This window comes from Phyllobates terribilis, unplaced genomic scaffold, assembly GCF_046119375.1.
Source record: "Phyllobates terribilis strain yellow unplaced genomic scaffold, ASM4611937v1 Scaffold_9__5_contigs__length_417890890, whole genome shotgun sequence".
Taxonomy (NCBI): Eukaryota; Metazoa; Chordata; class Amphibia; order Anura; family Dendrobatidae; genus Phyllobates; species Phyllobates terribilis.
The window spans coordinates 379,322,267-379,344,775 of NW_027362769.1; the positions used below are offsets into that span (position 1 = coordinate 379,322,267).

The window sequence follows — 22,509 nt, forward strand, 5'->3', positions numbered from 1 at the left end:
ACGGGTGAGCACCACACGGTACACTCAGGGACGTGGGCTACTTTTACCCGCCTCTAGCAAGGTAGCCGGAAGAGTACAATTAGTTGGGGAGGCCTACAACTCCGCCTGGCCAGGGGAAATCCCATCTGCTCAAGGACTGACCAGGCCCCGATCGCTAGCCAGTACTCCGGGAGGGTCTATCTTTATCACCAGTAAAGACCCTGAACTACACCGCATCGTCTCTGAGTGGTTCCTGCTACCCCCATCATCCACGTCAGCTGCCCTGAGGCCATACCCCTCCCGTTGGGGGTTATACCATCTACGCTGCACAATCGTATCACCGGCCTCAGCGGTCTGCCCTGCAGCGGCAGCTCCATAGCTGCATTCAACGGGTGGCGTAGTCGTCCAACATCTACTGCTAATACTCAGCCACACAGTTTGACTCCCTGGGCACGGACCGGGTCACCGCCACGAGACTACTACCCCCAACAGGCCCGGCTCCGGGTAGTCCCCGCGTGCGCAACGCTACACCAAGTAGGCCCAGGGGCGCGTCAACTTTGGCGTAGTCGGCAGGATCTCGTGCCCGCAACCACCGGGTACTGCGTGCCTGAAAAAGACTGTTCAAACTTACCAGTGGTGAAGATTCCCGCCATCCGTGGAGGTTTCCCGCCATCCGGCGCCATCTTCTACCTTCTTCCCGCCATCCGCGAAGTTTTCCCGCCATCCGGCGCCATCTTCTGCCTTCTTCCCGCCATCCGTGGAGTTTTCCCGCCGTTGGACGCCATCTTGAAGGCGCCGCGCGGGAAGAAGAGGGGCGTGGACTCCGAAAGCGCGCGAGAACTGAAGCCCCGCCTCACGTCCGGACGTTGCGTAAGGTCCTGGAAGGAGCCCAGCAGACGCCGACGTCACAGGAGCGCGACGGAAGGTCCTCGACCCTGACGATCCACTGCGGAGCCGCGGCCTACGGAAGAGGATCATCGCAAGGTAGGCCACGGTCCACTAGGGGGGGGAGAAAGATGTCGGATACGGAGGAGAGCTTCACTGCCTCAACCCCCACCAGCGCCACCGCTGCTGCAGTCATGCCTTTCACCATGCCCTATATCCCGGGAGCAGCCTGGCTACCCCAGTACTCAGGGGAGTCACATACCCTGAATGACTTTAAAGAAAAGCTGGATAGCCTCTTCCAGGTGTACCCCCTCACAGAAGAGCAAAAAGTGAGCATCCTGGTGGCCCAACTAACCGGGGCAGCCCAAAGGGAGGTAAAGTCCTGGCCACCTGGGAGGAGGACTGTCGCAGGGATACTAACCCGGCTGAGGGACACCTTTGATACCCGCACCTCAGCCGAGATTAAGCTTAGATTCTATGGGTGCAAGTAGCGAGCACATGAGAGTATAAGGGACTATGCGCTAAACCTACAAGAGGCCCTGAGAGCCATTAAGCAGACCGACCCTGACAGCGTGGGAAACGAGGACAGGCTGTTGACCGAGCAATTTATAGAGGGACTATATTGCAATGTCCACCGAACCCAGTTGCGGGCCATAGCCTTACAGGATCCTCATCTGGACTTTGCACAGTTCAAGGACAGAGCCATCCGGGTGCTCCGAGAACCGGCACCGGGTGGCGTTGTGACCCACAGGCGCCCAGCTATCACTTACCACCAGGAGGCGGCGCCCTTGTCGGCAGGGCCTGTGGGGGCTGATGCGCAGGCTTTGAACAATGACCCGGCTCCGGACCTGCACCATCAGGTCCAAGAGCTAGCTAAAAGCGTTGCTGCGCTAACCCGAACTGTGCAGTCTTTACAGGTTTCCACTCCAGGGAAGATCCAGCTGGCATCCGGACCGGAGGACATCCCGTGGCGTCGACCAAGGAGGACCCCACCGGCCAGAGGAAGACCCAGCGACCGATACAACGAGGACGGACAACCCATCTGCCGCCGCTGCAATCAACCCGGACATATGGCAAGGTACTGTCCTTTAAACTGGCACAACCTGGGGTAGAGGGCCAACCCCCAGGAAAAAGATCACCAGGCCCATCGAACTGGCGCGACAAATATGTGGGAGGACGTCCAGTCTTGCCTGTGGTACTGGATGGCATCCCTATGAGTGCCCTACTGGACACCGGGTCACAGGTCACCACCATCCCGTACGTGCTCTTTAAGCAGTACTGGAATGACTCGGATATAACCCGCTATCCAGACGACGACTTGAGTATCATCGCCAGTAATGGTCAGCCCGTGCCACAGATCGGATTTAAAGAAATGACCATTAAAATCGGTAGAGTCGAGCTGGCAGCACAGGGACTGATCATTGTAGACATTGACAAGCGCGAGAGTCACCCAAAGATAACTCTAGGAACTAATGTGATTGAAAATTGTCTTGCAGAGGTGATTTTCATTTTACAGCAGGTTGCCAAGAACGCCAGCTCTGGCCAGCAGCGAGTGCTCCAGAAAGAGATCCGGGCACTTATGCGACGGCAACAGGTGGAACTCTCCGGTGGTGAGATTGGTAGCGTAAGAATGTGTGACCCTTTTCCTATTGCCATGCCCCCGAAAAGTGAAATGATGATTTGGTGCCGGGCAGCTATTGGTCTGAGAGGTAGAGATTACCAGGCCATGGTAGAACCAGTCTACTCAGACAGTAGGCCCACCATTTTGACAGCACGGGGGGTAGTTGATGTACGCCATGGGAGGGTGCCCGTTCGTATAATAAATATCGGGAAAAGGGAAGTATACCTGCCCCGGTATGCTACGCTAGCCAAATTATATACTATCAACCAAAATTCTATACAGTCTGTGGAACCCTTGCCTCCATCTCACCCGGAGGAAGGTAACGGCTCTACGAAAATAATGGAGGATTGGTGTCAGCAACTACATTTGGGTACTGACTCCACTCCCTCCCACCAGAAACAGGGAGTCTACCGGGTGGTTCGAGAGTACGAGAGAGTGTTTAGTAAACACCCGTTAGACTTCGGGCGAGTCAAGGGGGTAGAACACCACATCCCCACGGGAGACCATCCTCCCATAAAAGAGAGGTATCGACCCGTACCCCCTGCACACTACCAACACGCCAAGGGGATGCTTAGAGACATGAAGGAGGCTGGGGTAATCAGGGATAGCTGTAGCCCCTGGGCAGCTCCACTAGTCTTGGTCAAAAAGAAAGACAACACCATGAGAATGTGTGTAGATTACCGGAAAATTAACCGTATCACACACAAAGATGCGTACCCCTTACCAAGAATAGAGGAGTCTTTGGCTGCTTTAAAATCTGCTAACTTCTTCTCCACCTTGGATCTCACTAGCGGGTACTGGCAGGTTCCTGTAGCAGAGGCGGACCGGGAGAAGACCGCATTCACCACCCCGATGGGACTTAGCGAGTTTACCTGCATGCCGTTCGGACTCTGCAACGCACCAGGAACCTTCCAGCGATTGATGGAATGCTGTCTGGGACACCGAAACTTTGAGACGGTCCTGTTATACCTGGACGATGTCATCGTCTATTCCAAGACCTAGGAGGACCACCTGAAACACCTGGCGGAAGTGTTCGAAGCTCTGGCAAGTTACGGCCTAAAGGTGAAACCCTCCAAGTGTCACCTCCTGAAGCCAAAGGTGCAGTACCTGGGACACGTGGTGAGTGCTGACGGAGTGGCTCCCGACCCTGATAAGATCACCGCAATTAAGGAATGGCCAAGCCCCTCCAGCGTAAAGGAAGTGAGGCAGTTCCTCGGGTTGGTAGGCTACTACTGAAGGTTCATTCCCGGTTTCACCAAAAAGGCAGCTCCTATGCAGGACCTCCTGATAGGCCAGTCCAGGAAGGCCAAGAACCAGAAGCCACCCTTCAGATGGGAGAAGCTGGAAGAAGAGTCCTTCCGCCAGCTGAAGATGGCCCTCACGGGGGATGAAATCCTGGCGTACCCTGATTATAGCCAGCCCTTTATCCTCTACACCGACGCCAGTAACGTCGGGCTAGGAGCCGTACTGTCCCAGATCCAGCAGGGGAAGGAACGGGTAATTGCTTACGCCAGCCAAAAACTGCGACCCACCGAAAGAAACCCTGAGAATTACAGCTCATTTAAGCTAGAATTCCTGGCAGTGGTGTGGGCAGTCACCGAACGCTTTAAGCACTACCTCGCTGCTTCCCGGTTCACCGTGTACACGGATAACAACCCGTTGACACACCTGGACACTGCAAGACTCGGTGCCCTAGAGCAGAGATGGATGGCCCGCTTGTCAAACTATGAGTTTACAATCAAATACCGGGCAGGACGCTCCAATACCAATGCGGACGCCCTGTCCAGGATGCCGAACCTACCGGACGTAGGGGAAGATTCAGAGGAACTGGAAGAAGTTGAACTCCCCGCGTTCCACCGTCATGGGACTATCCAGTATTCCCACCGTGTAAGGAGTAAGCAATCCGCTACGTTCAACCCATTACCTCATTACAACTGGGCGGAGACGCAAGACAGTGACCCTGCCGTCCGACTGGTAAAGGAGATGCTGACTCGGCCAGATGCACGCCTTGACCCAGACGCTCCGGAGGAAGCCAAGCAACTGTGGGCTGAGAAGAGTCGACTGTTCCTTTACAAGGGGAAGTTGTGCCGCAGAATGGTTAACTCCCGGACGCATGAACTAATCTGGCAAGTAGTGGTGCCAAGAAGAGACGCAGCTATGGTGATGGAGGCATACCACGACGGAGCTGGGCACTTCGGATGGAAGAAGCTGGAGTTTCTGCTGCGCGGGCGGTTCCATTGGGTAGGCATGAGAGGGACCATCGAGAGGTGGTGCAGAGACTGTGGCCCATGCAACCTAAGAAGGAGGGACCGTGCCAGCCAGAAGACTCCCCTGCAGTCCATCATCACCAGACAGCCGTTGGAACTGGTAGCCTTGGATCATGTAAAACTGACCCCAAGCAGAAGTGGCTACGTCTACGCATTAACCATCGTGGATCACTACTCCCGGTTCTTGGTTGTCGTCCCCGTCAAGGACTTAACGGCTCAAACAGCAGCTAGAGCCTTCCAGCAGCACTTCTGCCGTGCGCACGGATACCCGGAGCAGGTGCTGACGGACCAGGGGCCTGCCTTTGAAGCGGAAGTCTTCCAGGAGTTCTGCACCCTGTATGGCTGCCGGAAGATTAGAACAACACCCTATCACCCGCAAACTAATGGACTTTGTGAGAAAATGAACCAGGTGGTGATAGATCTTCTGAAAACATTGCCCCTGGAAGAACGTAGTCTGTGGCCTGAAAAGCTGCCCGACCTGGTGGACCTATACAACCACATCCCTGTAGGTTCCACCAACTGTACCCCGGCTTACCTAATGAGGGCAAGACCTGGTAAGCTTCCTGTTGATCTGGAGATGGGAGTCCTGACACCCGAGGACACTTCACCAGAAGCAGACTGGGACACAGAGAGGCAGCAGCAGTACCGGAAAGTACAGGAGAGCGTGGAGCGAAGTCTCTGTCAAGCTAGGGAAAGACAAGAGAAAACTTACAACCAGTATGCTCCCGCTGTTCCCCTGGTGCCCGGAGAGCAGGTCTTGAAGAGGAAAAGACGGCTCCACAAGTTGGACGACCAGTGGGAGAAGGACCCGTACACCGTACTGCCCTCAAGCCACGACAACCCAAAGATCTGTACAATCAGTAAAGACGGAGGGGAAACCACAGCCATTGTATCCCGGGATCACCTGAAGAAGTGTCCCGAACAGCTACGGAACCCTGAAGAGGAACAAGAAGACCCTCGACCCGTAGAGGAAAGGGAAGATATGGTTAGTACTGTGCTCGGAGACTTCCCTCGGTCTTGGACTCAAGTCAATGGTGCTGTTGTGGTACCCGTCCTCACGTTCCTCCAACCAGCATCCCAAGTGCCTACGGAGACACAGGTAGAACTGGAAGAACAGCCGGTCCAGGAGGCAGAAGACCCTACACAAGCAGACCCGGAGAATCAACCCTCTGCTTATAGTGAGCCTGCCATACCCCTAGTGAGCCAAAGAGTCCGTAGACGGCTGCCCAGTTTACCCTTGACAGCTCCTATACCCTGTAGCTCAGGACCAGTCAGCCAGCTCCGTAGGTCCACTAGGGCCACTAGAGGCCAGTTACCCGTACGTTGGAGGATCTAAGTGTTTAGACTGTTTATTTGTATTTACCTGTTTATTGTTGCTTGTGTATAATTATGTGTTTCTAGTTAATTGTAGGAGTCTTTGGTGGATTTACCGGGAATCCTTTGTGCATATAGTTGGAGCGTAACCCAGGACGGACTAAAGACTGTTAAGGACTCGGGGCAGGACAGACCCCTACCTGGTTACGTCTCCCTGTTTTTGGTGAAATGGACACCCTTGTTTTCTTGAAAAACTGCACCCGGTTGCGGACACGCCGTGACCATCCTAATGTGTTTTTCTTTATTGTACTGTTTCTGTTTTTACTTGTTATGTTTTACAAAAATATGTTTAGTCCCGGAGTACTAAATTTCACTAGGGGGGAATGTGACACCCCAGGGGTCTGGTTGCCACAGTAATAGAGATATTACGTCTGAGAGCAGGTGGGAGGTCTCTTGGTCAGGAATCCTATGCATGCCACACCTCCTGCCCAGTCCTGGGAGGGGAAGAACTTCCCCTATAAAAAACTGGGGCTGAGGCAGGGTTAGGGAGTTGAGAAGAAGAGAAGCAGCTATAGGAAAGAGAGATCAGGAGCTCTGGGGAAGTCGTGCTAAAAGGAATCAGGGGCTGGCAGCTGTAGAGCTCGCCCTGATTGAAGAGTTACCACCGGACCCGGAGTCCGAGGCTGTGGGGACTAATCCTTACCCAGCAGCAGAAACCGACCGGCAGGGGATTTCAGGTCCTCTGGCCAAGAAACCCGAAGGCACGGTCACACGCGTGGGACCAGCACCGCTGTCGTGGAGCGGAAGCCACTAGAAGGCCCCGAGTCATCGGCCATACGGGTGAGCACCACACGGTACACTCAGGGACGTGGGCTACTTTTACCCGCCTCTAGCAAGGTAGCCGGAAGAGTACAATTAGTTGGGGAGGCCTACAACTCCGCCTGGCCAGGGGAAATCCCATCTGCTCAAAGACTGACCAGGCCCCGATCGCTAGCCAGTACTCCGGGAGGGTCTATCTTTATCACCAGTAAAGACCCTGAACTACACCGCATCGTCTCTGAGTGGTTCCTGCTACCCCCATCATCCACGTCGGCTGCCCTGAGGCCATACCCCTCCCGTTGGGGGTTATACCATCTACGCTGCACAATCGTATCACCGGCCTCAGCGGTCTGCCCTGCAGCGGCAGCTCCATAGCTGCATTCAACGGGTGGCGTAGTCGTCCAACATCTACTGCTAATACTCAGCCACACAGTTTGACTCCCTGGGCACGGACCGGGTCACCGCCACGAGACTACTACCCCCAACAGGCCCGGCTCCGGGTAGTCCCCGCGTGCGCAACACTACACCAAGTAGGCCCAGGGGCGCGTCATCTGTCTGCTATTTCATCCTTTTTCTCTGCTAGATTTCTAAAACTTAACATGGATAAAACTGAATTCATCATCTTTCTGCCATCTCATTCAACCCCCCCAACTGACCTATCTATCAACGTCAATGGCTGTCCACTCTCCCCAGTCCCTCAAGCTCGCTGCCTTGGGGTAACCCTGGACTCTGACCTCTCCTTCAAACCACATATCCAAGCCCTTTCCACTTCCTGCCGACTCCAACTCAAAAATATCTCCCGGATCCATGCATTCCTCAGCAAAGACTCTGCAAAAACACTAGTACATGCCCTCATCATCTCCCGCCTCAATTACTGCAACCTCCTGCTCTGTGGCCTCGCTTCTAACACTCTCGCACCCCTCCTATCTATCCTAAACTCTGCTGCCAGACTAATCCACCTGTCCCCCCGCTATTCCCCGGCCTCTCCTCTCCTGTCAATCCCTTCACTGCCTCCCCATTGCCTATAGACTCCAGTTCAAAACCCTAACCCTGGCATACAAAGCCATCCTCAACCTGTCTCCTCCATACATCTGTGACCTAGTCTCCCGGTACATACCTGCACGCAACCTCCGATCCTCACAAGATCTCCTTCTCTATTCCCCTCCTATCTCCTCTTCCCACAATCGCATACAAGATTTCTCCCGTGCATCGCCCCTACTCTGGAACTCTCTATCCCAACACATCAGACTCTCGCCTACCATGGAAGCCTTCAAAAGAAACCTGAAGACCCACCTCTTCCGACAAACCTACAACCTGCAGTAACCCTCGCTCCACCATACCACTGCACGACCAGCTCTACCCAGACCTACTGTATCCTCACCTATCCCTTGTAGACTGTGAGCCCTCGCAGGCAGAGTCCTCTCTCCTCCTGTACCAGTCGCCGCCGCGTTTTGTTCAAGATTATATAAATGTTTTTGCTATGTATATCCCTATCACATGTAAAGTGCCATGGAATAAATGGCGCTATAATAATAAATAATAATAATGTATGTGTATATGTATATATATATATATATATATATGTATATGTGTGTGTATATATATATATATATATATATATATATCTATATACAGTGCTGGCCAAAAGTATTGGCACCCCTGCAATTCTGTCAGTTAATACTCAGTTTCTTCCTGAAAATGATTGCAATCACAAATTCTTTGGTATTATTATCTTCATTTAATTTGTCTTCAATGAAAAAAACACAAAAAGAATTGTCCTAAAGCCAAATTGGATATAATTCCACACCAAACCTAAAAAAGGGGGTGGACAAAAGTATTGGCACCCTTTGAAAAATCATGTGATGCTTCTCTAATTCGTGTAATTAAAAGCACCTGTAACTTACCTGTGGCACCTACCAGGTGTTGGCAATAACTAAATCACACTTGCAGCCAGTTAACATGGATTAAAGTTGACTCAACCTCTGTCCTGTGTCCTTGTGTGTACCACATTGAGCATGGAGAAAAGAAAGAAGACCAAAGAACTGTCTGAGGACTTGAGAAACCAAATTGTGAGGAAGCATGAGCAATCTCAAGGCTACAAGTCCATCTCCAAAGACCTGAATGTTCCTGTGTCTTCCGTGCGCAGTGTCATCAAGAAGTGTAAAGCCCATGGCACTGTGGCTAACCTCCCTAGATGTGGACGGAAAAGAAAAATTGACGAGAGATTTCAACGCAAGATTGTGCAGATGGTGGATAAAGAACCTCGACTAACATCCAAACAAGTTCAAGCTGCCCTGTAGTCCGAGGGTACAACAGTGTCAACCCGTACTATCCGTCGGCGTCTGAATGAAAAGGGACTGTATGGTAGGATACCCAGGAAGACCCCACTTCTTACCCCGAGACATAAAAAAGCCAGGCTGGAGTTTGCCAAAACTTACCTGAGAAAGCCTAAAACGTTTTGGAAGAATGTTCTCTGGTCAGATGAGACAAAACTAGAGCTTTTTGGGAAAAAGCATCAACATAGAGTGTACAGGAAAAAAAAGAGTCATTCAAAGAAAAGAACACGGTCCCTACAGTCAAACATGGCGGAGGTTCCCTTATGTTTTGGGGTTGCTTTGCTGCCTCTGGCACTGGACTGCTTGACCGTGTGCATGGCATTATGAAGTCTGAAGACTACCAACAAATTTTGCAGCATAATGTAGGGCCCAGTGTGAGAAAGCTGGGTCTCCCTCAGAGGTCATGGGTCTTCCAGCAGGACAATGACCCAAAACACACTTCCAAAAGCACTATAAAATGGTTGGAGAGAAAGCACTGGAGACTTCTAAGGTGGCCAGCAATGAGTCCAGACCTGAATCCCATAGAACACCTGTGGAGAGATCTCAAAATGGCAGTTTGGAGAAGGCACCCTTCAAATATCAGGGACCTGGAGCAGTTTGCCAAAGAAGAATGGTCTACAATTCCAGCAGAGCATTGTAAGAAACTCATTGATGGTTACCGGAAGAGGTTGTTCGCAGTTATTTTGGCTAAAGGTTGTGCAACCAAGTATTAGGCTGAGGGTGCCAATACTTTTGTCTGGCCCATTTTTGGAGTTTTGTGTGAAATGATCAATGATTTGATTTTTGCTTCATTCTCTTTTGTGTTTTTTCCTTGCAAGCAAATTAAATGAAGAGAATAATACCAAAGAATTTGTGATTGCAATCATTTTCAGGAAGAAACTGAGTATTATCCGACAGAATTGCAGGGGTGCCAATACTTTTGGCCAGCACTGTATATATATTATATATACACATACATAAATGTGTGTATATATATATATATATATATATATATATATATATATATATATTTATATAAAAATGGTTTCCTATGAAGCCCATGGGAGTACAGAGATACCAGCAATGGACCAGCATTATAGCGGTTATATGACTGTTTTACATATTATTTGGTCACTGTATGTTGGTATTATTTTGAGCACAGTATGGCGGTATTCACATTTTATGACAGCAATTTGTGAACTCTCCTGGCTGAGGAGGGAACGCAGTTAAAAGGGGAGTTCTCCTGGACTCCTAGAAGAGTTGCCAAATCTCTGGAAGAGTTGGCAATCGGCAATGTAGGGGTTAAACTGAGATTCTTCATGTCCCAATTAAATCAATCAGATTTGTCACCCCTCCCCCACCATAGACGTTCTACAAATCGAAAGATCATCTGAAAGGAAGGGCCGCAGCGTCTAATCCGGAAGAAATTTTAATTAAAAAAAAAAATGCATTATCCACTTCATTTATTCGGGGTAATAAAGGAACCACGAGACGCGTGTCGGTGGAGTGCGGCCTGTGTTGTTATGTCTGCGGGAGACGTATAGCGAGCTGTCAGCGCTGAGGGATCAGATGGCGGATTAAGGAGTCGGTGACTCATCCTGCACCGAGACGAGACGTACGGGGCGCTCCACTCCATTAGGCCACAAGGTTGTCCACGCGTACAAAACAAAAACACTATCCGAGCGGAAATATCATTTTCTATGCAGGATGAAATACGCCTCATATCACAACAAGTCACAGGCAAACCCACTACAAAGCTTACTGCCCTACCACAAAATCAGCACACTCTTCCCCTGAAACACTCTGTACTGCTGTCCGGCCCTATGCCTCACAGCATTGTCAGCACACTCTTCCCCTGAAACACTCTGTACTGCTGTCCGGCCCTATGCCTCACAGCATTGTCAGCACACTCTTCCCCTGAAACACTCTGTACTGCTGTCCGGCCCTATGCCTCACAGCATTGTCAGCACACTCTTCCCCTGAAACACTCTGTACTGCTGTCCGGCCCTATGCCTCACAGCATTGTCAGCACACTCTTCCCCTGAAACACTCTGTACTGCTGTCCGGCCCTATGCCTCACAGCATTGTCAGCACACTCTTCCCCTGAAACACTCTGTACTGCTGTCCGGCCCTATGCCTCACAGCATTGTCAGCACACTCTTCCCCTGAAACACTCTGTACTGCTGTCCGGCCCTATGCCTCACAGCATTGTCAGCACACTCTTCCCTGAAATTCTCTGTGCTGCTGAGTGACATCGTTATGACTTTACCTTTTTTTTTAATGAACACTGGCCCTCCCAGGGCACTGCTCTAACAAAATCAACACACTCTTCTGCTTACATCCACTGTGCTGCCGAATGACTCTAGACAAAACTGTACTCAGAGGTTACTGCCCTTCCACAAAAGCAACACACTCTTCCTCCAAAATACTCTGTGCGGCATGTTAACTGCAACTCCTTAGAAAATCAGCACTCCTTTCTGAAATACTCTGTGCTGCTACACAACTCTTATTCTCATTAAACTTTGTCACAGACGAACCCTATTCTCACAGGTCACTTCCCTCTACAAGATCAACACACTCCTACTCAATGCAGTTGAGCAACCCTACTTCTCAAGACACTGCCATTGACAAGTACAGCCTGTCCTCACTAATAAAAGGTCACTGCCCTGCACAAAATCAGCACACTCCTGTCCTAAAATACTCTGTGCTACTGAGAGACTATATTACTCATCCTGGCATTGCTCTTACTACCGTTCCTTACTAATATAAGTGTAGAGGTCACTGCCTCCCACAAAAACAGCACATCGTCCCCTGCTGTCATAGTATTTCAGTTCTGATTGGTATTAGTCTGCACTTCCCCTCCTTCTTCTTAACGTCCAATCGCTTTTCTCCACCACCTGCCTCCTCGTGTTTTCTGCTGTCTGATGGATAGCAATCTAAAACAAGTCTGTGCAGCACTGGGGTCAGTCTCTTATATAGATGATAAAACAGGGCATTGAGGGAATATACTTTTACTCTGGTCACTAATCATCATTATAGTCTGGTATTTCCTGTTGTGTAGTGATCACTTCTCAGCAATCTCTTTATTATCACAGGCAAAATTACAATAAGAAATAAACCTAAATATAGATCACAGAGCGTCCGGGAATCAAAATAGGTGATATCACAGCTCACCTCCTGCCTCCCTGCACAAAGACATCTGCACAGGTCACAGAGCATGCCCACAATACTCTGCCATTACAATTACAGGTAACACCTATATATAGATAACACAGGATCCACCATTCACTATAGCTGAAGTCACAGCTCACTTCCTCCTCCTCCTGTACAATGACCTCTCCATTGGTCACAGAGCATGCCCACAACACTCTGCCATTACAATTACAGGTAACACCTATATATAGATAACACAGGATCCACCATTCACTATAGCTGAAGTCACAGCTCGCCTCCTCCTCTTGTACAATGACCTCTGCACAGGTCGCGGAGCATGCCCACAACACTGCCATTACAATTACAGGTAATACGTATATAGAGGTAACTATATAGCTGAAGTCACAGCTCACCTCCTCCTCCTGTACAATGACCTCTGCACTGGTCACAGAGCATGCCCACAACACTCTGCCATTACAGTTACAGGTAATAGGTAACTATATAGCTGAAGTCACAGCTCACCTCCTGCCTCCCAGCACAATGACCTCTGCACAGGTCACAGAGCATGCCCACAACACTCTGCCATTACAATCACAGGTAATACGTATATATATATATATAGGTAACTATATAACTGAAGTCACAGCTCACCGCCTCCCCATCCCAACTGCAGATCTAAGACCTGTAAATCCAGGCTGGTTGTCACTTCCCTTCCCCCCACACTGTAATGATCTCCTCCACATGGAAGATCTGCGGAGGTTAGGTTATCTGCCTTATATCCTTCTTCCCAGAGCATCACTGTATATATATATATATATACCCTTCATGTGAAATGCAAATGTTTGCCTGCTGAGAGCCCTAATAGACATCTGTCTCCTGAACCCACGTGTTACTGTGTAATATCTGGATGGTTTCCAGTACGGCAGCGTTTGCAGCTAATTACAGATTATATCCAAATTTTTCAGTGCATTTCTGGAAGAATTAATGAAGAAGAAATATAATGAAGAAGGAAAATGCCGTTGCCTTGGTGGGCTCACTCTCCAGAATTCTGTGATGATTCATCTGATAATATACTTTTACAGATACAGATCTACCTCTCCAAATATGATAAAATTATGACTACCTGCAGCCAGCACTAGAGGGAGCTCAGGAGCTTACTGAAGACAAACTAATGATTGGGTTCAGTAGGAGCTGAGCTCCCTCTAGTGGTGACTGCAGGCAGGAACACAAATGTGTGCTGTAACTCGATGAGTAGGAGATTTGGAGCACTATGAAGAGGCACTTGAGATCTCCTGGGGGTGCAAATAGTTACAGGGTTATGTAGCCTTTTATAATCCAGCTGTAATTATAAGGAATTACCTGCAGATGGCGTTCCAGTGCCAGTTAGATTGGAGTCATTGTAGATGCGCAGGGCTAAGGGGACCCAATTTTCCAGCTCCGTCATCTTTCTGGAGCCCTGTAATATAGACGCAGTGATGGGTAAAGGAAATTATTATAAAGTAGTAGCGCCTCATAGAAAAAATACTGGGGGGGATTTTCTGGACTGTTAGCTGCTAGTAGCTTTAGGTTTTATCACTTTTTAACATTTTTTTTTATTTTAAAGGGCAACATTATTTTTGTTATCTGTTTTCTTTTTTACCTTGGAGATTATTTTAGTAGATATTGTACACAGATATGGCGGCATTTTGTGGTTCTCGCTCTCTTCTAGTCCGGATACAAATGTCATGTAATTACCACTTTGCGATTGTCTGACCTTATGCGGACGGTTCCGTCCGATTACGTAGCAGCAGTGACATCTGCTGGTCACACAGCGGTACTACACATTGTGCAACTGATGCCATGCATAGGTTTCCGGAAAATGTAGTAATCACATTCGTGGAAAAAATTCTTACGATCTGTGTGCGTTAATAAAAATGTGTTGGGGGGGGGGTATCTTTCAGGAACCCTCATGTGAATCATAAACCTAGTAATTCTCCATAAGCATGTACTTATATCATCTACTGGGATTACAAGCTCTTGAATGGAGCAGAATTCACCCTAAGGGGTTAATTGCCATGAAGAGAACTGCAACATTGTTGCAACTCCTCTGATCCAATCATAGCAAAGGTGGGCGGAGCCCTGACTACTCTATAGAGCACAGCAGCTTTTCAGATTTTGGCAGAAGCTCTCCCCTTTACACACTTTTTCCAGAGAGAAATCAGAAGAAAATATTATAGGAACCAATTACAATATTTCTAGTCGTTATCGGGACAATTAGATTTTACTATAAAATTTTCATATGGACGAGACTTTAAAAAAAAAAGAAAAAAAAAAGTTTACGTTTTTATGGATTATTCATAAAGGGGCTGTTTTCTATCGTCAGCCTTTTAGATCCAAGCTGCTGAATTCATTTTCTTCTGTCTGATGAGCTGAATATGCAAATTCTGAATGCTAAATACAACTTCAATAGCCCAACATGTGGGGGGAAGGACGGCTCTGAGCCGCCTGCTCCGCCATCAAGATCTATTTTGGACCAATAATTCCCACTGACCACCGGTGACCATCATCTCTCAGCCCCCAATATCTCAACATCTAGGACCCCGGTGAGCATGACATGAAGGATAGCCGTCAAGCTGCTGTTAAATCAAACAGGTGACTTTGTACTGGAGCGTTATAACCCATCCATTATACATGTAACGGAGGTACTCCCATCCAAACTTCAGCTATTTGGACCTGGGCTGTGTATTCATCATTACCTGGGTTTAACGTTTGGCGCAAGATCATGATGAGTGTTCTCGTTGCATTTACATAGGACTGCAGGAGAAACTATTATATTATCGTACCTCATCAGAGTTTAATGATCTCTTCAGCTCTGCTACATCTCGGCATAGGTTGAAAATGTCCATCGGAACTGTTATAGTCAAGATATACCAAACCTCTGACAATCCCCCCCCCCCCCCCCCATGAATCCAAATAATAATCACCCCACCCCCAGCAAAGTCTATCAGAACCTACCTTGTGAGGAAGCTGCCGTCTCTGTGAATGAAGCTCGCCGTCCCTCCAATCACTGCACAACTGAGCTACAGTCAGGGTTTTGTGTGATCCTGGGCAGCGTGAAACGCAGGCAGCCAATGGGGGCACGAAGCCCTCCAGCCACCAGCAGACGAAGAGCGAAGCATCAGTGCACGCACTCAACACGATGCCAGCTGACGACTAAACTAGATGCAGCCGAGGATGGTGGCGGCAGATGGATCCAGGGATCATGGAGCGTAAAACTGTCATCCTATATATAGACATTCCGTAATAATAATAATGAATTATTGGGGGGTGAACGTAAAGGAACTGTCTGCAAAAGAGAACTCTGAAAAACCAATTTCACCTATTATAGTAGTTATATTCTGGGACATAGGAGCAGTATTATAGTAGTTATATTCTTATACATAGGAGACAGTATTCTAGTAGTTATATTCTTGTACATAGGGGGCAGTATTATAGTAGTTATATTCTTGTACATAGGGAGCAGTATTATAGTAGTTATATTCTTGTACATAGGAGCAGTATTATAGTAGTTATATTCTTGTACATAGGAGCAGTATTATAGTAGTTATATTCTGGGACATAGGGAGCAGTATTATAGTAGTTATATTCTTGTACATAGGAGACAGTATTCTAGTAGTTATATTCTTGTACATAGGGGCAGTATTATAGTAGTTATATTCTTGTACATAGGGGCAGTATTATAGTAGTTATATTCTTGTACATAGGGGGCAGTATTATAGTAGTTATATTCTTGTACATAGGAGCAGTATTATAGTAATTATATTCTTGTACATAGGGGGCAGTATTATAGTAGTTATATTCTTGTACATAGGGCTCAGTATTATAGTAGTTATATTCTTGTACATAGGAGCAGTATTATAGTAGTTATATTCTTGTACATAGGGGGCAGTATTATAGTACTTATATTCTTGTACATAGGAGCAGTATTATAGTAATTATATTCTTGTATATAGGGGCAGTATTATAGTAGTTATATTCTTGTACATAGGAGCAGTATTATAGTAGTTATATTCTTGTACATAGGAGCAGTACTATAGTAGTTATATTCTTGTACATAGGGGGCAGTATTATAGTAGTTATATTCTTGTACATAGGAGCAGTATTATAGTAGTTATATTCTTGTACATAGGGGGCAGTAGTATAGTAGTTATATTCTAGTACATAGGGACAGTATTATAGTAGTTATATTCCTGTACATAGGAGCAGTATTATAGTAGTTATATTCTTGTACATAGGGGGCAGTAGTATAGTAGTTATATTCTAGTACATAGGGACAGTATTATAGTAGTTATATTCCTGTACATAAGAGCAGTATTATAGTAGTTATATTCTTGTACATAGGAGCAGTATTATAGTAGTTATATTCTTGTACATAGGAGCAGTACTATAGTAGTTATATTCTTGTACATAGGGGGCAGTATTATAGTAGTTATATTCTTGTACATAGGAGCAGTATTATAGTAGTTATATTCTTGTACATAGGAGCAGTACTATAGTAGTTATATTCTTGTACATAGGGGGCAGTATTCTAGTAGTTATATTCTGTACATAGGAGCAGTATTATAGTAGTTATATTCTGGGACATAGGGAGCAGTATTATAGTAGTTATATTCTTGTACATAGGAGCAGTATTATAGTAGTTATATTCTTGTACATAGGGGGCAGTATTATAGTAGTTATATTCTTGTACATAGGAGCAGTATTCTAGTAGTTATATTCTGGGACATAGGGAGCAGTATTCTAGTAGTTATATTCTTGTACATAGGAGACAGTATTCTAGTAGTTATATTCTTGTACATAGGGAGCAGTATTATAGTAGTTATATTCTTGTACATAGGAGCAGTATTATAGTAGTTATATTCTGGGACATAGGGAGCAGTATTATAGTAGTTATATTCTTGTACATAGGAGACAGTATTCTAGTAGTTATATTCTGTACATAGTAGCAGTATTATAGTAGTTATATTCTGGGACATAGGGAGCAGTATTATAGTAGTTATATTCTTGTACATAGGAGACAGTATTCTAGTAGTTATATTCTTGTACATAGGGGCAGTATTATAGTAGTTATATTCTTGTACATAGGGGCAGTATTATAGTAGTTATATTCTTGTACATAGGGGCAGTATTATAGTAGTTATATTCTTGTACATAGGGGGCAGTATTATAGTAGTTATATTCTTGTACATAGGAGCAGTATTATATTAGTTATATTCTTGTACATAGGGGGCAGTATTATAGTAGTTATATTCTTGTACATAGGAGCAGTATTATAGTAATTATATTCTTGTATATAGGGGCAGTATTATAGTAGTTATATTCTTGTACATAGGAGCAGTATTATAGTAGTTATATTCTTGTACATAGGAGCAGTACTATAGTAGTTATATTCTTGTACATAGGGGGCAGTATTATAGTAGTTATATTCTTGTACATAGGAGCAGTATTATAGTAGTTATATTCTTGTACATAGGGGGCAGTAGTATAGTAGTTATATTCTAGTACATAGGGACAGTATTATAGTAGTTATATTCCTGTACATAGGAGCAGTATTATAGTAGTTATATTCTTGTACATAGGGGGCAGTAGTATAGTAGTTATATTCTAGTACATAGGGACAGTATTATAGTAGTTATATTCCTGTACATAGGAGCAGTATTATATTAGTTATATTCTTGTACATAGGAGCAGTATTATAGTAGTTATATTCTTGTACATAGGAGCAGTACTATAGTAGTTATATTCTTGTACATAGGGGGCAGTATTATAGTAGTCATATTCTTGTACATAGGAGCAGTATTATAGTAGTTATATTCTTGTACATAGGAGCAGTACTATAGTAGTTATATTCTTGTACATAGGGGGCAGTATTATAGTAGTTATATTCTTGTACATAGGGGCAGTATTATAGTAGTTATATTCTTGTACATAGGAGCAGTATTATAGTAGTTATATTCTTGTATATAGGGGAGCAGTATTATAGTAGCTATATTCTTGTACATAGGAGCAGTATTATAGTAGTTATATTCTTGTACATAGGGAACATTATTACAGTAGCTATATTCTTGTACATATGAGCAGTATTATAGTAGTTATATTCTTGTATATAGGGGAGCAGTATTATAGTAGCTATATTCTTGTACATAGGAGCAGTATTATAGTAGTTATATTCTTGTACATAGGGAACATTATTATAGTAGCTATATTCGTGTACATAGGAGCAGTATTATAGTAGTTATATTCTTGTACATAGGAGCAGTATTATAGTAGTTATATTCTTGTACATAGGGGCAGTATTATAGTAGTTATATTCTTGTACATAGGGGACAGTATTATAGTAGTTATATTCTTGTACATAGGGGGCAGTATTATAGTAGTTATATTCTTGTACATAGGGGGCAGTATAATAGTAGTTATATTCTTGTATATAGGGGGCAGTATTATAGTAGTTATAGTCTTGTATATAGGGGGCAGTATTATAGTAGTTATATTCCTGTATATAGGAGCAGTATTATAGTAGTTATATTCTTATACATAGGGGTAGTATTATAGTAGTTATATTCTTGTACATAGGGAACATTATTATAGTAGTTATATTCTTGTACATAGGGGGCAGTATTATAGTAGTTATATTCTTGTACATAGGGGGCAGTATTATAGTAGCTATATTCTTGTACATAGGAGACAGTATTCTAGTAGTTATATTCTGTACATAGGAGCAGTATTATAGTAGTTATATTCTGGGACATAGGGAGCAGTATTATAGTAGTTATATTCTTGTACATAGGAGACAGTATTCTAGTAGTTATATTGTGTACATAGGAGCAGTATTATAGTAGTTATATTCTGGGACATAGGGAGCAGTATTATAGTAGTTATATTCTTGTACATAGGAGACAGTATTCTAGTAGTTATATTCTTGTACATAGGGGCAGTATTATAGTAGTTATATTCTTGTACATAGGGGCAGTATTATAGTAGTTATATTCTTGTACATAGGGGCAGTATTATAGTAGTTATATTCTTGTACATAGGGGCAGTATTATAGTAGTTATATTCTTGTACATAGGGGGCAGTATTATAGTAGTTATATTCTTGTACATAGGAGCAGTATTATAGTAGTTATATTCTTGTACATAGGGGGCAGTAGTATAGTAGTTATATTCTAGTACATAGGGACAGTATTATAGTAGTTATATTCCTGTACATAGGAGCAGTATTATAGTAGTTATATTCTTGTACATAGGGGGCAGTAGTATAGTAGTTATATTCTAGTACATAGGGACAGTATTATAGTAGTTATATTCCTGTACATAGGAGCAGTATTATAGTAGTTATATTCTTGTACATAGGAGCAGTATTATAGTAGTTATATTCTTGTACATAGGAGCAGTACTATAGTAGTTATATTCTTGTACATAGGGGGCAGTATTATAGTAGTTATATTCTTGTACGTAGGAGCAGTATTATAGTAGTTATATTCTTGTACGTAGGAGCAGTATTATAGTAGTTATATTCTTGTACATAGGAGCAGTACTATAGTAGTTATATTCTTGTACATAGGGGGCAGTATTATAGTAGTTATATTCTTGTACATAGGAGCAGTATTATAGTAGTTATATTCTTGTACATAGGGGCAGTATTATAGTAGGTATATTCTTGTACATAGGGGGCAGTATTATAGTAGTTATATTCTTGTACATAGGGGGCAGTATTATAGTAGTTATAGTCTTGTACATAGGGGCAGTATTATAGTAGTTATATTCTCGTACATAGGAGCAGTATTATAGTAGTTATATTCTTGTATATAGGGGAGCAGTATTATAGTAGCTATATTCTTGCACATAGGAGCAGTATTATAGTAGTTATATTCTTGTACATAGGGAACATTATTACAGTAGCTATATTCTTGTACATATGAGCAGTATTATAGTAGTTATATTCTTGTATATAGGGGAGCAGTATTATAGTAGCTATATTCTTGTACATAGGAGCAGTATTATAGTAGTTATATTCTTGTACATAGGGAACATTATTATAGTAGCTATATTCGTGTACATAGGAGCAGTATTATAGTAGTTATATTCTTGTACATAGGAGCAGTATTATAGTAGTTATATTCTTGTACATAGGGGCAGTATTATAGTAGTTATATTCCTGTACATAGGGGACAGTATTATAGTAGTTATATTCTTGTACATAGGGGGCAGTATTATAGTAGTTATATTCTTGTACATAGGGGGCAGTATAATAGTAGTTATATTCTTGTATATAGGGGGCAGTATTATAGTAGTTATAGTCTTGTATATAGGGGGCAGTATTATAGTAGTTATATTCCTGTATATAGGAGCAGTATTATAGTAGTTATATTCTTATACATAGGGGTAGTATTATAGTAGTTATATTCTTGTACATAGGGAACATTATTATAGTAGTTATATTCTTGTACATAGGGGCAGTATTATAGTAGTTATAGTCTTGTATATAGGGGGCAGTATTATAGTAGTTATATTCTTGTACATAGGGGCAGTGTTATAGTAGTTATAATCTTGTATTTAGGAGCAGTATTATAGTAGTTATATTTTCTTCATGGGTTAGCATTAGTACAATGTGGGTTTTGACTGTCCGGGATATTGGGTGGTGGTTCTTAGTGTAGGTCCTGCTTACTGTATATCCAGTAGTTCTCTATGTTGGACCCTCTATACTGGACTGTACATTACACAGACCTGCATGTGATCGCCTCTGTGTGCAGTCGTTGACTTCTTAGTTGACTTCCATTTGTGAGTTAAATGTTAATGGTTTTGCCAAAAATCTCTTTTCCTTAGTGATAAATGGTGAGGAGAAAGCAAATTATTTTTGAGAAATTACATTTTCCCGATGACCTTTAAGTCCGACCATCACCTGCACATAAAACTACATTAGTGTCTCTGAGTTCATCCATCACCAGATGGTTAAGGTCATCAGCCATCTGATCACTGTATTGTCGGCTGATCTGCCATTCAGCGTTATGGGAAGAAGTGTGCGTGGTCTGGGGAGGCATATTGGTTGTCACAGAACTTTCCCAGAACTTTCCCACTACATTGATGATGTTACTGAAATGATTATATACCATTATGAGGTGTTGCTACATTGATGATGTCACTAAACTGAATTTATAACATTATGAGTTGTCATTACATTGATGATGTCAAACTAAGATCGATGACGTCATACTAAGGTTAAGAGATGTCATTATATTGATGTCACTGTACTTATGATGACACATTGAGATGTCACTACTCTGATGATGTCACTACATTGATGATGTCACTGGACTGATTATGTCATATTAAAAGATGTCACTGTACTAATAGTATCACATTAGGTGATATTGCTATATCGATGATGCTACTTCACTGATGATGTCACATAAGGAGATGTCACTATATTGATGATGTTACAGCACTGATGATGTCACTATATCATTAATACTTTAGCTATTTCTAATGACATTCTCCTACACATATATGATTGGCTGTCATTAAGCCTAACAGCGGCTTATCTCCTGCTTGAGCAAAGGATCAGGCATATTGAAATACGACATGCCCGATCCTTCTTTTCCCTGACACCTGACATTGGGAACAGTCTGGTGACCCCTATATAGGTAAGTGGCCGATCAGGCTCAGAGTCGTCTCCGTCCTCCGCAGAAGGATATTCTCCGTTACGTTACACAGCGGTAAACAGTAGAAGTGTTCTGTACGACCACACGACTCTGTAGCGGGTGAAGACATTGAGCGCTTGGTCCCGAAACGTCGCAGAGGTATTTTGTATTCTGGAGGATCCTGTCGAGGAAGCAGACGGGGTTTTGTGACTGACGTCTGCAGCGCAACAATGACTCAAGCGCAGCGTGAAAACCGCTTATCACATTATTGCAAATTCCTATGGAAAAGAAGACAAAAAAGCCGCGAGCGGCGGCCGCTCCTGTCTCACGGCCATTAAGATCCCCGGAGTTTAGAAACTCAATAAACTTCTGCTGCAGTGGACAAGGCGACGCGCTCCATGTCTCCCCCTGTGACTGGCGGCACACGTCACCAGACTGCTCTGCAAAATACAGGACAATCACCGTCGACAGACTATA

The 22,509-nt window shown here is 44.5% G+C and overlaps 1 protein-coding gene across 1 annotated transcript in view; it reads right to left on the reverse strand.

Moving 5' to 3' along the window:
• Nucleotides 1-15,565, reverse strand: part of LOC141161201 (melanin-concentrating hormone receptor 1-like) — a 46,613-nt gene extending 31,048 nt beyond the window's left edge. The window contains exons 1-2 of the mRNA XM_073645979.1: nucleotides 15,348-15,565; nucleotides 13,713-13,809 (exon numbers count right to left, since the gene is read on the reverse strand). Of these exons, the coding sequence (XP_073502080.1) occupies nucleotides 13,713-13,797 (85 nt within the window). The 5' untranslated portion in view covers nucleotides 13,798-13,809; nucleotides 15,348-15,565. The remainder of the gene's footprint in view (nucleotides 1-13,712; nucleotides 13,810-15,347) is intronic.
• Between the last annotated feature and the right edge of the window lie 6,944 nt (nucleotides 15,566-22,509).